The 14,497-nt window shown below is 44.5% G+C and overlaps 1 protein-coding gene across 1 annotated transcript in view; it reads right to left on the bottom strand.

Moving 5' to 3' along the window:
• LOC146797305 (uncharacterized) overlaps nt 1-14,497 on the bottom strand; it is a 164,006-nt gene that overhangs the window by 131,747 nt on the left and 17,762 nt on the right. Inside the window, exon 2 of the mRNA XM_085624295.1 lies at nt 8,658-8,708. Within this exon, the coding sequence (XP_085480421.1) occupies nt 8,658-8,708 (51 nt within the window). The remainder of the gene's footprint in view (nt 1-8,657; nt 8,709-14,497) is intronic.

Genomic DNA, 14,497 nt, shown 5'->3' on the forward strand with positions numbered 1-14,497 from the left:
AGGGTTTTTCGCTATTATTGCAGCTTTCTCTGCAACCACCCAAGTGCATCAGTCCCGTGTGAAAAACCAAAAGCGTGCATGTTTGACCTCACTTCTACACACTAACGTGGCAAAGAATCTAGACCAGTAGACAGCTCTCATATAGATGAAGGGCACCACCCCAGATGTTGCAAGAACTTAATATCCAGGAACGACCCTCAACTACTTTGAAATTAGTGGAAGTACAATTAATGATACACCCTAGAGTGAGATAGCACATTGAAGCCTGATGACTTCTCTCCCAGCTGTAACCCTCCCAACCTTAACACCCCTCTTAAAACCATTTGAGAAATCCATCCTTTTTGCTCATAATCATCATTTATTTGCTGGGGACATCTGTTATTTCATCTCTGGAGTATTTGAGGCCTGTTGACTAGATCTAAACTAGATACATGTGCTCTGATTTAAAAAAAAAAAAAAAAAAAAAGAAAGAAAAAAAACAATATCAGTTAAAAAGTTGCTATATTAGATACATTGGTGAAAAAATGTATTTTGTTTGTAAATGTTTTCTGAAATTGCATAGTTTAATTATAGGACATAAGCTTGAAGGGAATATATAATCCATTTGTTACTAGAAAGATAACATACTTAACAAGCATTTGCAATGCAATAGGTCTCGCAGTTACACGAGTTAAAGCTATTGGCATTGTAAATGACAATGCCTTTTATTTATGTTTTTAAAACGAAAACAAAAATAAAAGGCATTGTTATTTGCAATGTCAATAGCTCAAACTCACGTAAATGTGAGACCTATTGCATTGCAAATGCTTGTTTATAGGGTAGTCAAAGAATCTATTTAGTTGCCCATAAATAGTGATTTACAGTTAAGGGCCACCTTATTGACATCCAGAACGTCACCTAATTTGGTCACAAGGTTGTCCCCGTTTGAGATGTTACGGGGTAGGAAGCCAGGGGCTAAACTTATGCAGTGGTGGTTGACTAAATGGTATGATCCAGTGAAGTTGGTTGAAATTTTAAGTAGAGCGGTAAGAGTAGACCGAGGTAGAATATGGAACTTCAGTCCAATTTCTGTGTGTAAGGTGTTTCGGTGAAAGGAAATTGATTGACAGACGTGGTGAATGGCATCACGTGCGTATGACGATTATGGCAAAGTGGTGGATGACAGTAGTACCAGGTAGGGAATATAGGTGGGGTGAGTCTAGGGATGCTGGTGAGCTAGTTGCAGACTCCAGTGGTGTGAGTGATGGTTTAGGACTACAAGTAGTGTTGAACTTGAAGGAGTGCGAGATGCCTAGAACACATGGTACGATTCAAAGTACTAGTGTCGAGGAAACCAGTTGATCACTATACAATCAAGGAAAAACAAGATGTGGAGGTGTGGAAAAGTACCCAAGTAAAGAACAATCCCAAGAAATTGAAGGATTGTGTGCAGTATTAAGGAATCCTTTATATGCATATTAATTTCTTTAGATTTTATTTATAAATAGTCATATTCAGAATTCTTTTTGTTTCTACAGGGGAAGGCGTGTAGTGTTCCTAAAGGAATGTTGGTGGATGGCAGCGGTTTGGGGGTTACGTGAGGCTTCTCGGCAGGGACAGTTATCAGCTGTTGGGAGCTAGCCGGGTGAGCGTCAAACAGAACCTAGTGTGAACGGGGGTCAGCGTGCTCATTTTGAAATTGCACTCTAGCTGTTGAGCTAGGCTATGTGAAGCAGGAGATTTTACGACAAACTACGTGTTTATCCCATCACAACACTTCCATCCCACCTACTGGGGTTGGCTCAGATTGTTAGTCTGTTATATTTAAGGAACTCAGGGGCATATTATCAAGATAGGCGATAAAATTATCGCCGCTTTAGGTTAGATGTCCTTCACATCTAACATGGGCTTCAATTGGAATTCCATAGAGCATATTATCAAGCCCATTATCGCCGTTTTAGCAGCAGTTTTCTGCCGCTAAAGCGGCGATAATTTTATCGCCTGTCTTGATAATATGCCCCTAAATATGTTGCCCCTCTACCTCTAGAATATCCTCTGTCCGTGTTTTCTGTCAACATAACACATACTTGAGATTCCTGCGCACTCTTGGGACTCATCTTAAATACTCACTCACAAGAAGTGTAGTCTTAGGCCAGGCAATCTCAACACGAGCTTGTCTCCATATTGGGACTCAGAAGAGCCAACCTGCCTTGTTGTCACTTCAAATAGAAACCCCATGTGGGGCCGCTGTTAAATTGCTCTATCACACCTTTCTCGCAGCTAAAGATTTTTCTTTGAGCTATTTAACTTAGGAAACCGCAAACCTTGTCTCGCACCGCCTATACTTGGCTTTATCAGTCACCGGGGCCTTCTTGGATTCCTGTTCTTTAGGTTTTAGGGGCTCCCCCCTCATGAGCTGGCCTCGCTCTAAACTGAAGAGTCTGCAGTCACAAAACAAGGAGTCTTTCACTTTACATTCTAGTTAAAGCAGTATCTATTTTGAAAATGTTGTTCAAAACAGGCACACTGAAGACCTATACCCTTCCGCTCCGTTTAAAAGCAACCTATGCGGATTCCTGGAAACACTTAAGGTTGCTATCATATTGCGAATTTGGAGACACTTTAAATATGTCCCCAAATTACCTATCGGTCTCTCGGCACCTATGAAATTCTCAGGTTAACGCACAAGCTGCTGGACAGTTTATTGTCCCCTCGGGAAACAGTTCAAGGCCTCGCAAACGTGCAATTTTCTTGACTGTAAATAATAAACACCACTCGTCACTAGCAGCCGGCTTTCTCTAGTCTCTTAGTTGGAAAGATTAATCCGTATGTGCTGCGTTTAGTATGCCCTCAAAATGGCATGCTTACTGTTTATTAGGCAATTCACCAACGACCCCTTTGAAAAGTTTGACTTGCTCACGAAAGGGACCCCGAAATACTAATCAGCTGATGAAACGGTGATAACCACCGGTTAAGAGAGGTTGAATCACTGCTCAGCCTTTCGTTTTCAAAAGAAGTTTACACTTCGAAAACTGGTTCACAAGCGTAGTATGCATTTGATCTGTTTTTAAAATGTTTCCCTACGTTTGAGAGTATCAGATTTTGAGACTGTCAGATATTAAGTAAAATTAAATTACAAACGCTTGATCTATATTAAAAAAATAATAATAATTAAAACAAGAAATCCTAAATTGAGGCAATAATTCTCCCTAGAAAATAACACACAAATAACTACACACAGCTCCCCTTAAATTCAATAAAGCGAACACCACTAGAACTCAGTTTAGCATTAACTGGAAGTACTAAATATCGTAACAAGACAAAAACATTAAACAGTTCAATTTTCTTGCAAAATTAGGAAAGGCACAGCAGGCTCCTTCATAGGGACACAAAGAATTAACAGTAGGCGTCCATAAAAATATATATTATATATATAATTTTTTTTTTTGTAGCCAAATGCACGATATATCCTCCCAATTCAGTTAGAGGTTCACAAACAAGTGCCTTACCTCCTGCCCGGAGGTCGTAAAACCCGAATTCCTCTGCTTTTCTTTGAACTTCAACCAATTTCAACAAGCGAAGACAAAGAAAACGGAAAATAAACGCGAATTTTATAGTGATTGACAGACTTGGGGACCAAACTAGAAGTTTCTTAGTGTTTGTGCTTCCCCGCGAATCCTGCGATTGGTTACAATAAATGCCCGTCCAGGAAAATAAATCCCACCCGTGCTGAAAGAGACCGCCCCCTCTCCCGGAAATGATTGTTCGGCCTTGCGTGGGCTGTCGCTCTAGGCAGGGGCGTGTTTAAATACTCACTCCCGTGCTGTAAATCTAGATAATTTCCGTCGCCAAGAACCTCTGCTCTATGGGTTGGATAATAAGATTACGAGGCCAACGCAGTCTACAGAGGAGACCTGTGACTGGTTGTCAAATAGAGGTCTCCACGTTTTCTTTCGGGCCTTCGTCGTTTTTAGGTGTCGGACCGTGGGTAAGTGGACAAAAAGGGGGACGTTTCAGTTTGCTTCACGAGGTCCCTTGATTATACGCTGCTCACTGTGCAATGGGAGGCATTACAATTATTTTAATAAAAGTCAAGACCCCCAATGCTTTTTTTATGTTAATGTGTAAACAGTGGGGTTTGCGGATCCATATGGCCTCTGCTGCAACTGATTAGACGCACTGATGCTGCAGGAGTTTTTAATGGTTTTCTCATACATGGGATTTTGCAATCTCTGTATAAAACAAGCGCGTCCACAGGCCCCGATCGCTGCGCGTGCCCCGGTCTGTCTCCCTTGAGAGGCATCACGGCAAAACAAGCGCGTCTCAGAAGCGCGTCCACAGACCCCGATCGCTGCGCGTGCCCCGGTCTGTCTCCCTTGAGAGGCATCACGGCAACAATAGTTCTCGTTGGCGGCAGCGCTTCGCGCTGCAACGCCAGCGAGACCTAAAAAGCCACTTTTAAAAGTGTAACATTAATAAAATACGTCTCACACCTTTTACGAACAAACCACAAACTTCAAACATTTTCAAGCCATGGGCCATCTAGTAGGAGAAAATCATTGGCCACTTGGAGAAAAAAAACACTGGTAAGTTACAACTGCACATTGCTACATCCTGCCTTTGTAAAACTTTAACCCTGTGTCCAGGGAGTGAAGAACACACTTGACAATGAAAGAGAGAGCTGTAGTAAACTATTGTTAGAAATGGCTGTAACTGGATGTTTGTTGTGGACCTCAACTGGAGTGGTAAGGAGTCGACCAGCTATTCCCTGCATATTAGGGACATTTGGACACTCAGGAAACAAGTTACAGAATATTTTCTAAAAGTTGGAACTTAAAAAAATTAATCTATGCTGAACTGGGACACGTTTGCAAGACACTCAGAAAAGGCAACCTCCTTACGGACACAGTATACGGCTATCATAGGACTATGGACAGGACATTGCTGCCCTTGTAGGATCCTATGAATCTTCAGCTTCCAGTCCTGGAATCACGAAGTCAAGAGATTCAAAACAAGGAGTAAGAAAGGAGAGGTTCTCACAAAGATACTGTTACAAAGGCGAAATGGGGCGGAATGAGTGAACTCTAGAGAAGGTGGTAGGGTGTGTTTGTGTCAGGTGGGGCTGGACAGGAGAGACTGCCATGTCAACCTGAGATTAAGAACCAATCAGGGCTGCTCTTCCAGGCCACAGGATAAGGCGGGTGCTTCCGGCTGACTTTAAATAGCGGCAGCAGGAATCAGTTGGTGCCTCGCAACTTGCTTTCTCCGCCGGTTTGTTCATTGTTAGCACTCCCGCACCTTTGTTGTGTTTCCCTTCCCCTACATGTTTTCTATCTCTAGGTTTTGTGTCGTGTCTGACATCCCTTCATCTGGTGATTACCTCTTGCCATCTACCCAGCTGCCTCCTGTGCTCCAGAGCTCAGAGAGGGTCTCCTGGTGCTGTCTGTGGTCTGGAGCACGGGGTAAGCCTCATACTGCATGAGAATACTCTGTTGTGGCTGCCCTAACTTCAGTGACTGAAGTACACCTATTTCCTTAAGACTTCACCCTACTTCTGTGAATTGGGCCACTACTCGCTTCTCCCTTACCCTTTACCCCATACTGAGGTCCTGTTTATGTGCTTTCCAGATCAACATCCACTGACTCCCTCTCAGGGATGTGATTGATCAAATATTGATAGAAGCCTATCTCGAATAAGCTGCCCAATGCTGACTCTCCACATGGCCTCAGAGAAGATTCAAGATCACCCTCTTGACCTGGACACACACAAACTCTTACTGAGTTGCACTTCATAGTTTGGCCATAAATGGTGCCTGGGTTCTAGTCTATCGACCCAAGCGATAGCATTTATTTACCAGGGCTTTCTAAAGGCACAGTTTTGGTTTTACCAATAATATTTGAACCCAATATTTTCTTTTCTTTATTTATGTGTGATTTTAATAACCTGCTTTTCTAATTTTTATATTTATTTTATTTGTTAACTGTATTATAGTTTTTGCACCACATGCCTTTCTCTAAGTAAATTAAAGCTGCTTATTTCAAGCTAACAAGACTTTGACATGTACACGATGTCATATTGCAGATTAGATTGTTCTCTGCATTTGACTCTTCATAGCACTCGAATCCCTAAAAGCAACTAATGCTCATAGTAGTTTTTTGGGTCTTTGGCCTGTGATTTACTAGTTTTTGTAGTAATGTTGGGGCTCCAGAACTCCCTTCCCTGTCTTCATTTGGACTTACTCTTTTATTTCATACACATTAGTGTATTGTTGTTTCAACCTGAGTTTTAGTAAGTGGTTGGTTTTAGTTTATTAGTTTATTTTGGTGTGATTTTCTACTAGGCTGCTCAGCACGTAGGGCATACTGGGCTGTGTTCTTCCTTCTGGGGTTGTCAGTAATCATGACCTGTGTCGCTGACAATTGATTCCACCCACTGAACCGCGCAAAAAACGCTACTTCGAGCTGATGCAAGCGTGACCCGGCAGTGGAAGTACCCTGACCAGGCACTGAGTGAGAAACAGTGCTCCACCTCAACTGTCAACCACCCCCTTTTTTCACCAGTATGCGGCTCTCCGCGCATAGTTAGCTGGTAAAGACTCATGAACATCCTATCCACACTCCTGCGGCTTCAAAAACATGACCTGTACGCTATAACCTGTAATAACATCACATAACTCTCAGCATCAAATATGGATTTTTATTTACTAGGCTGACCCCATGTATTACCAAAATCACACCAGCCCTGCCCCCAATCAACTAAAAGATTTATTCCAAATTATGGACAGCCTCTTCAGTCTGGCAGCAGGATCTAAGTCTATTGAGCTGCTTTCAACATGCAATTAACACCAATCCTCAAATATTCCAGTCCTCAGTCTCCTCGGGTCCCACCTCCTTTTTGCTGCTCCTGATAGTATGTTACTAGCTCGTCTCACTCCCGCTCTTCCTAATCCCCACCATCTTCTCATATTCTTGGGTGCAGCTTCCAAATCTGCTATTTACTGGGATTCTCCTTCTGATCTGGGCCCCATGAGGATAATTAAGACCCTTTGAGACATCATCAGCTCTGACCTCACTGGACTCTGCAGCCAGTCTCTTCTGGAAGGCAAAGACTTGACAGTACAGATAAAGCTTTGCTAAAAATATAAAACACACAGACGCACACACACACTCACATACTCTCTCTCTCTCTCTCTCTATTGCTTTTGACCTTTCACCCTGTCTTGCATTCCTGCATGTTCTCTACAGACTTACAGAGGGTCCTTAGATCCTGATGTTGCTCAGATAGGTTTGAAACCATCTCAGGGTATGGCAGCCGGCCTGGCCCCTGCCTTGAAAGCACCGCCTCACCTCAGATTGGGTGAACATGTTGTACTCGTCTTACAGGACCCGCATGAGGCTCTCAATTCAGTATCTCGGTCCTTCCTCCTGGAGAACCTACCAGCTCCTTCAGTCTCACATTTCTGAAAAGGCTAAAGGATATTCAGCTTAAGGAGTGCCAGGTGTTGCTTTAAAGACTTTCTATCATCCATCGCTAGGCGAGTGGATGACAACTCCTTAAAACTTATCGGCAAGCAAGATGGAAGTTATTGTTCTGGGAACCTTCTCAGATCCTAATGGCCAACATATCTGGGCCCAACCCCATATTGATTCAACTCAGCTCAGAACTTGGTGTTATTTTTGGTATGAGCTTCTCCTTTAATTAGACACAATCTCGAAATGTACATCTACTTGATTTTACTTTTTCAAAGAACTCTTTTTTACAAAGCTACCATCCAGACAATGATCTTATCTTGAAGAACTACTGAGTGTACTGAACACTTTAGTGATGACTACTGCTCAAAAAAAGACTGACAGCACCATCACCTGGAAGGCTGTCTTTAATAAGTGACAGGATTTAGGAACAAGAGCCGGTGCCAAGCACCACCAAACACCGTCACAAATTAAACACAGGGGATCATGCTGGTAGCTGAGTGAGAGCATGGAGACTCCCTGCAGGCAGTGTAGTGGTGAAAAGTAGATGTACATGCTCCGCCCACACATAAGGAAAGTGAACATGTGCACTAGACAGAAAGGAAAAACGAACAGCCATTCCCAAATGTTGGTAAAGCATGGAAAATGAACCCTAAACATACAAAATAGAATAGGACAACAGCAAAATGTATGACATCAAACCACGCGTGTATTCAAGCAATGGGTTTCTGAAGAATTTTAGCAAATTGAATAAGTCACTATTTAAATAGAGAATAAAATGACTTACAGTAAGGAACACAAGTGTGTTTGTGCTGCTGCCCTTCAACAAGATGGCTGTGAAGGGGCTACAGAGTATTAACAAGGAAAATGGCGCCACAGCAGTCACACTTATGGAAAAGCAGAAGAGACACCTACTGGCCAAACTGAGCAAAGCATTTCAGGCTTTAGGCGGATGATTTGAGGTCAAATCAATACTGAAAATTTGATTTTATACGGAATTTTTGCAGAAGAAGAAATGTGCAAATCTCGTTGAGAACTAGACTATTTGTTTTCAGTCCATCTACTTGTTTTCTCTTTCAAAATAAAGTTGGATTTAATTCTTGTGGAAATCAATCTGCACAGAACAAAGACATCACATAGGAAAGGATGGCAAGCGATTCCTTTCTTAGAAGTCACGCGTAATGCAAGTTATGGTTTCATTAGCTCACCCTTCGAGGACGCGGTGCTAGAATTTTCTTTTCTGGTGGTTATTCTGTGTCCTGCAAAACAAGAGGAAAAATGGACTTCTCAATTAAATGTTATTCAACCTTTTCGAGATTTGCATTTTAGGCACGGGAATACACAATTTCAATGCATTCAGAAAAGTATATAAATCAATGTGGAACATACTGAAGGTATTCGGGCATCCTACACACCGCAGCATGTCTGTTCCAGGGTCTGAAGAAATTGACCACATCACCCCCATCCTGATAAAACTCCATTGGTTCTTTACCAGCCCGCACCATCTTCGAAACCAGCAGCATCATTTACAAACTCATCGCGACAAGCATCCTGCGTATCTTCCAGATACGCTCGCCATCGTTGACGGTTCTTGGCACACCCCAGCCAGGAACCCATCAAACTGTGAGCTGAGCAGTGTAAAAAGAAAAAAACAAGGCAGGAGGCCTTTTCCATCCATGTGCCCAGGATCTGGAACAACATCCCAATATCCGTCAGGACCGCCCCAAAGCTTACCCAGTTTAGGAAAGAGTTGATGACAGACATCTTTAAAGAGCACGGCATCACAGTGCATTTAATGTCTACCACCCAGCTCCCTCTACTATTACTTTATGCCTGTCTTTCACCACGTACATCGCTCCTCTGCCTTTTCAATAGGTTTTAGATATAGAAATGGCATAAACATACATACATATATACATACATACATATATACATACATACATACATACATACATACATACATACATACTTGCATACATAGACAGAGTTAGGGACTGATTTAGATGTTTGCGGACGGGTTACTCCGTCAGAACGGTGATGGATATCCCGTCTGCCGAAATATAAATCCCATGGGATATAATTGATTCAATGGCAAATGAGCCCATACTAGGGCTGTGGTTCAAGCATTAACTAATACTAAAAATCCCTACCGCCTACCGCTTACATTTTAGAACCTTTATTCCTTGGTGGAGGAGGAATGGTTAAAAAGCAGATGGACAATAATATCCCTGTTATGGTGCTAATTGTCCGATTATAAGCAAACAGGTCTGTTTAGACAATCAGGTTGAGCCCTAGCATGGGCTTGTTTGCCATTAGAGGATCCTTTGGCGAACTTGAGTAAGGGTGGACGAAGCTGGCGTAGTTCCTCTACGCGGAGCTCCAAGGAGTTTGAAAAAAACTCTGTTCCGCACCCTCCTCCCTCCCAAATTAATTAAAAAAGAAGGCACTAACTTACGTGGCTGCCTCCTCCTCTGCCTGGCCGCTCTCTTTCCTGGTCCTCGTTATCTTTCTTCTATGAAAAAACTCCTATGTTGTACGTCTTGCGCGTGCTCATGTGCACGCTCAAGACCTATAAGGTAGGGTTTGTTCATAGAAGAAGGACGGCGAGGAGCAGGCAGGAGAGCGGCCAGGCAGAGGAGGAGGCAGCCATGCAGGTAAGTGCCTTCTTTTTTAATTTTTAATTAATTTGGGAGGGTGGAGGGAGCGGCTAACTCCACTTTGCCACGGAGGGGAGTTTTGCATAAACTCTGCGTTCACAACGGAGTGCGGAAAAGGCAGAAATACGCAAACTGCTGGCGGAGCGGAGTTACCGGACCGGGGTTAAACGTGAGATGGCCGATGATGAAGCCTGACACCTGGATGGTGTGTGAGGCCATCCTGTACATTTTCTCGCACAATTGTGTGGGTCCATAAATATCGGATATACAGAGTAGCTAGAGTTTTTCCTCGGAGAAGGAACACTTATATCATAAGGTGTGTAAAGGCCCCCGTAAGAGACTGGACTAGAAAACAAGGAAGCGTTCATTTCTGTGGTGGAAGTTATATTGATAGTGAGTACATGAACGATGGCCCCTGGCCTTTAGGCAAATCCTTTCAAATGGAAAAGGGCAATGGTAAAAGCGCTGTTAAAAAAACCCAACCTGGACCTGGCCGACTTGGGCAACTATCGCCCTATTTCGGTCCTTCCTGGAATCAGCAAGATAGTGGAGAAATATGCCAACCACACTCTCTCCATGTTTCTCGAAACCAACGATGTTCTCCACCCCTCCCAAACGGGCTTCTGCCCCTGCCAAGGGACGGAAACTGCCATACTATCAGTGGTGGAAGAAACTAGAGAAATTCTTGATGCAGGAGGGTCATCAGCCATAATCGTCCTCGACCTGAGTGCGGCCTTCGATACGGTGAACCACCGTGTCTTGGTTCACCGCCTCAGGAGCGCAGGAGTGACTGGACCAGCTCTTTTATGGCTACAATCCTTCCTAGAAGAACGATTCTTCCAGGTCTTTGAAGGCGATGCCAGCTCACAGCCCATCCCCTTAGTGTGGAGTCCCTCAGGGCTCTTCCCTGAGCCCCACTCTTTTTAATGTCAATATGGGCCCGCTGGCAGACGTAGTATCCCTCTTTGGGATTCATATGGCAACATACGCCGATGACACACAGCTGGTCGTAGCACTGAACCACCCCAATGAGCAAACCAATGACCTCCTTTCCTACCTCGAGGAAGTCTCCAAGTGGATGAGTCTTTCCCACTTGAAACTTAATGGCGAAAAGACCGAACTTATGATCCTCGGCAACTCTCTAAGGGGCATATCAGCAAGGGCCGGCGATAATTATCGCTCAGCGCTCTTAGCGTGAGGATAATTATTGCCGGCCAACTCTGAATTTTATCGCGGAGAAAGCGTGCTATTATTAACGCTTATCTCCGAAGCGATAAAATTCAGAGCGCAAGCTGCCAAATGTGCGATTATCACTGGAAACCCAGCGATAATCACACAACTTTTGGCGATAGCTTGCTGATAGGGCAGGGCAGACTCAGCCATGATATCCACCTTCCATAGGATATCATGGCTAAGTCAGTTTCAAAGAAGGCGTAAGGAAAGTAGCGATAACAGAGGTTATCGCTACTTTTCTTGTCGTTATCCTGCTTTGCGTGAGGCTTGATAATAGGAGAAATGTCGCTTAGTGACATTTCTCCCGTTATCCTGGGGAGGAACGCCCACTTTGCATCTCATTAGAGATGCAAAGATGGGCGTTAAGGGAAATGGCGATAAGGCAAGGTTTCACGCGATAGCGTGACCTTGCTGATCAGGCGATAAAATTATCGCCGCTTTTCGTCCAAAAACGGACGCAAAAGCGGCGATAATTTTTTATCGCCTGCTTGCTGATATGCCCCTAAGCTCTCTATCAAGCACCATGTGGCCAACCTCTATGAGCCCGGTGCCGGTCCACAAGACAGAGATTAAAAGTCTGGGAATCTGGCGAGACCAAGACCTCACTTTTAAAGTACAGGCGAGGAAGACTGCTGCTTCATGTTATGTCCTGCTTAGAATGACTCGCAAAACCCTCCCCCTCCTACCTTTCCAAGCAAAAGAATTACTGATCCAGGCATTAATTTGTCCAGAATAGACTATGGAAATGCCCTTTACCTAGGGGCCCCAAATTCAGTGGCCGTGAAACTGCAGGTCGTACAAAATTGTGCAGCAAGGCTGCTTACTGAGACCACCAATCGAAGTTCAGCAAGGCCTGCGCTACGCTCTCTCCACTGGCTCCCGGTGCAAGAGAGAATCAGCTTTAAGGCCCTCTGCATTGCCCATAAGTCACTGGATGGGAGTGGTCCTCCCATCAACAAAGCCATGATTCGCCCCTACAGGGATAACAGAAAACTCCACTAGATGAACTTCACCTTGCTGTGGTCCCTAGGATCAGGAAGGCCAGAAGTGGCGGCCGGCTTTTCTCATTCAATGCCTCCAGACTCTGGAATGCCCTTCTGCTTCACCTCCGTAGGGAACCCAATCACCTTACTTTCCGGAAACAGCTAAAGACCTGGCTTTTCCCTTAGGGTATCTGTCCTCTAGTTACGGCTTCAGCGCTGGGATGCTTCCGGGTAGCCATGCGCTGTATAAATGCCAATTCAATTCAATTCAATTCAACTCTCCCTCTGACCCAGCAGTGGTCTGATCCACTGTGTTAAATAGTTTTCTCTTATGCCTGCGCAGTCTCACATCATTTGGGGAATTTCGTGTTACGCTTTTTATGTGAAATTGCTCAATGTAAGGGGAGCACAGGAATAACGCAAGAAAGATAATGCGAGCAGCTGTTGTTCGCTGCACTTGTATTCTTTGCTCAATTATTTAGTACAAAATACCAGCAGGTTTTGAACTCCCAGGGCCCCTGCTGGTGCCTGGTCACTTGCAGCAGCCATAGAGAGGCTTTGAGAGAGAGGGGAGAGGGGTGAGGGGAAGGTAGAGGAAAGGAGAGAGAGCAGACAAGGGGAGAGAATGGATGGATGGAAAGGGAGACACAGCGCCAGGAAGAGGGGGAGAGGGGTGAGGGGAAGGTAGAGGAAAGGAGAGAGAACAGACAAGGGGAGAGAATGGAGGGATGGAAAGGGAGTCACAGCGCCAGGAAAAGGGGGAGAGGGGTGAGGGGAAGGTAGAGGAAAGGAGAGAGAACAGACAAGGGGAGAGAATGGATGGATGGAAAGGGAGTCACCGCGCCAGGAAAAGGGGGAGAGGGGTGAGGGGAAGGTAGAGGAACGGAGAGAGAACAGACAAGGGGAGAGAATGCATGGATGGAAAGGGAGACACAGCGCCAGGAAGAGGGGGAGAGGGGTGAGGGGAAGGTAGAGAAAAGGAGAGAGAACAGACAAGGGGAGAGAATGGATGGATGGAGGGAGACACAGCGCCAGGAAGAGGGGGAGAGGGGTGAGGGGAAGGTAGAGGAAAGGAGAGAGAACAGACAAGGGGAGAGAATGGATGGATGGAAAGGGAGACACAGCGCCAGGGAGAGGGGGAGAGGGGTGAGGGGAAGGTAGAGGAAAGGAGAGAGAACAGACAAGGGGAGAGAATGGATGGATGGAAAGGGAGACACAGCGCCAGGAAGAGGGGGAGAGGGGTGAGGGGAAGGTAGAGGAAAGGAGAGAGAACAGACAAGGGGAGAGAATGGAGGGATGGAAAGGGAGTCACAGTGATAGAGATCAGGGTGTGTATAATATTCCCACTACCACAGATAGAGTAATCTCACAGTTACACGCACATACATTCATCATACGCTAGGGCCCATTTCACTAACATACGCTCAAATACTCTACCAGCAAATAACCTGTGGAAAGAAAACTCCTAGACACCCTGCATCTATATCGAGGTCGATAAGACCTGGTTATTGTGACTGTCCATAAACATAATCTATACAACCTATACGGCAATAAACAAAATATAGAACTCAATAATTGACAAAAATAATATCCAACACCATGTTCAAAATTATAATGCTTTATCTAAAATTAGTCAAAAGGAAATCAATCCGAGTAAATCATTTTTCTCATAGTTACCTATTCTAGCTAAATGTCAGAACGGGTCAGGACAAGTCTCTCGGTAAAGTCTCTCAAGACGAAGTCCTTTCAGCATCGATCCTCACCAACGCAGATTCGGTACGCGGCAAAGGCAAATGGCAAGTGGCAAAAACCCTCTCTAGGCTAACAATTCTTATAGCAAATTAAACAAAGGAAAGATACATAGAAAAGTTGTAACGTCCGCTGGACCGCTGAGCAGAGCGAGAAGGAAAGGATGTAACATCGCTACATTTGAAAATCTCCGCTCAGGAAAAATCACAAAATAAAGACAACGGAACAGGAACCAAGAAACACAATTGTATCTTGTAGATTCCACGTTTCCTCGGCAATGAGACCTTAGTTCAGAGTCTTTCTCTAAGGCTCCTTTGTTTCCCAAGGCTGCCAAGGACGTTTCATTTCACTTGGAGATCGCCCAAACTGCTGCTGTCCTCACGGAAATTTTCAACAAGGCAAGCAAGGACTGTGGTCAGCTGACTT

This window comes from Triturus cristatus, chromosome 9 (assembly GCF_964204655.1).
Source record: "Triturus cristatus chromosome 9, aTriCri1.1, whole genome shotgun sequence".
NCBI classification, from domain to species: Eukaryota; Metazoa; Chordata; class Amphibia; order Caudata; family Salamandridae; genus Triturus; species Triturus cristatus.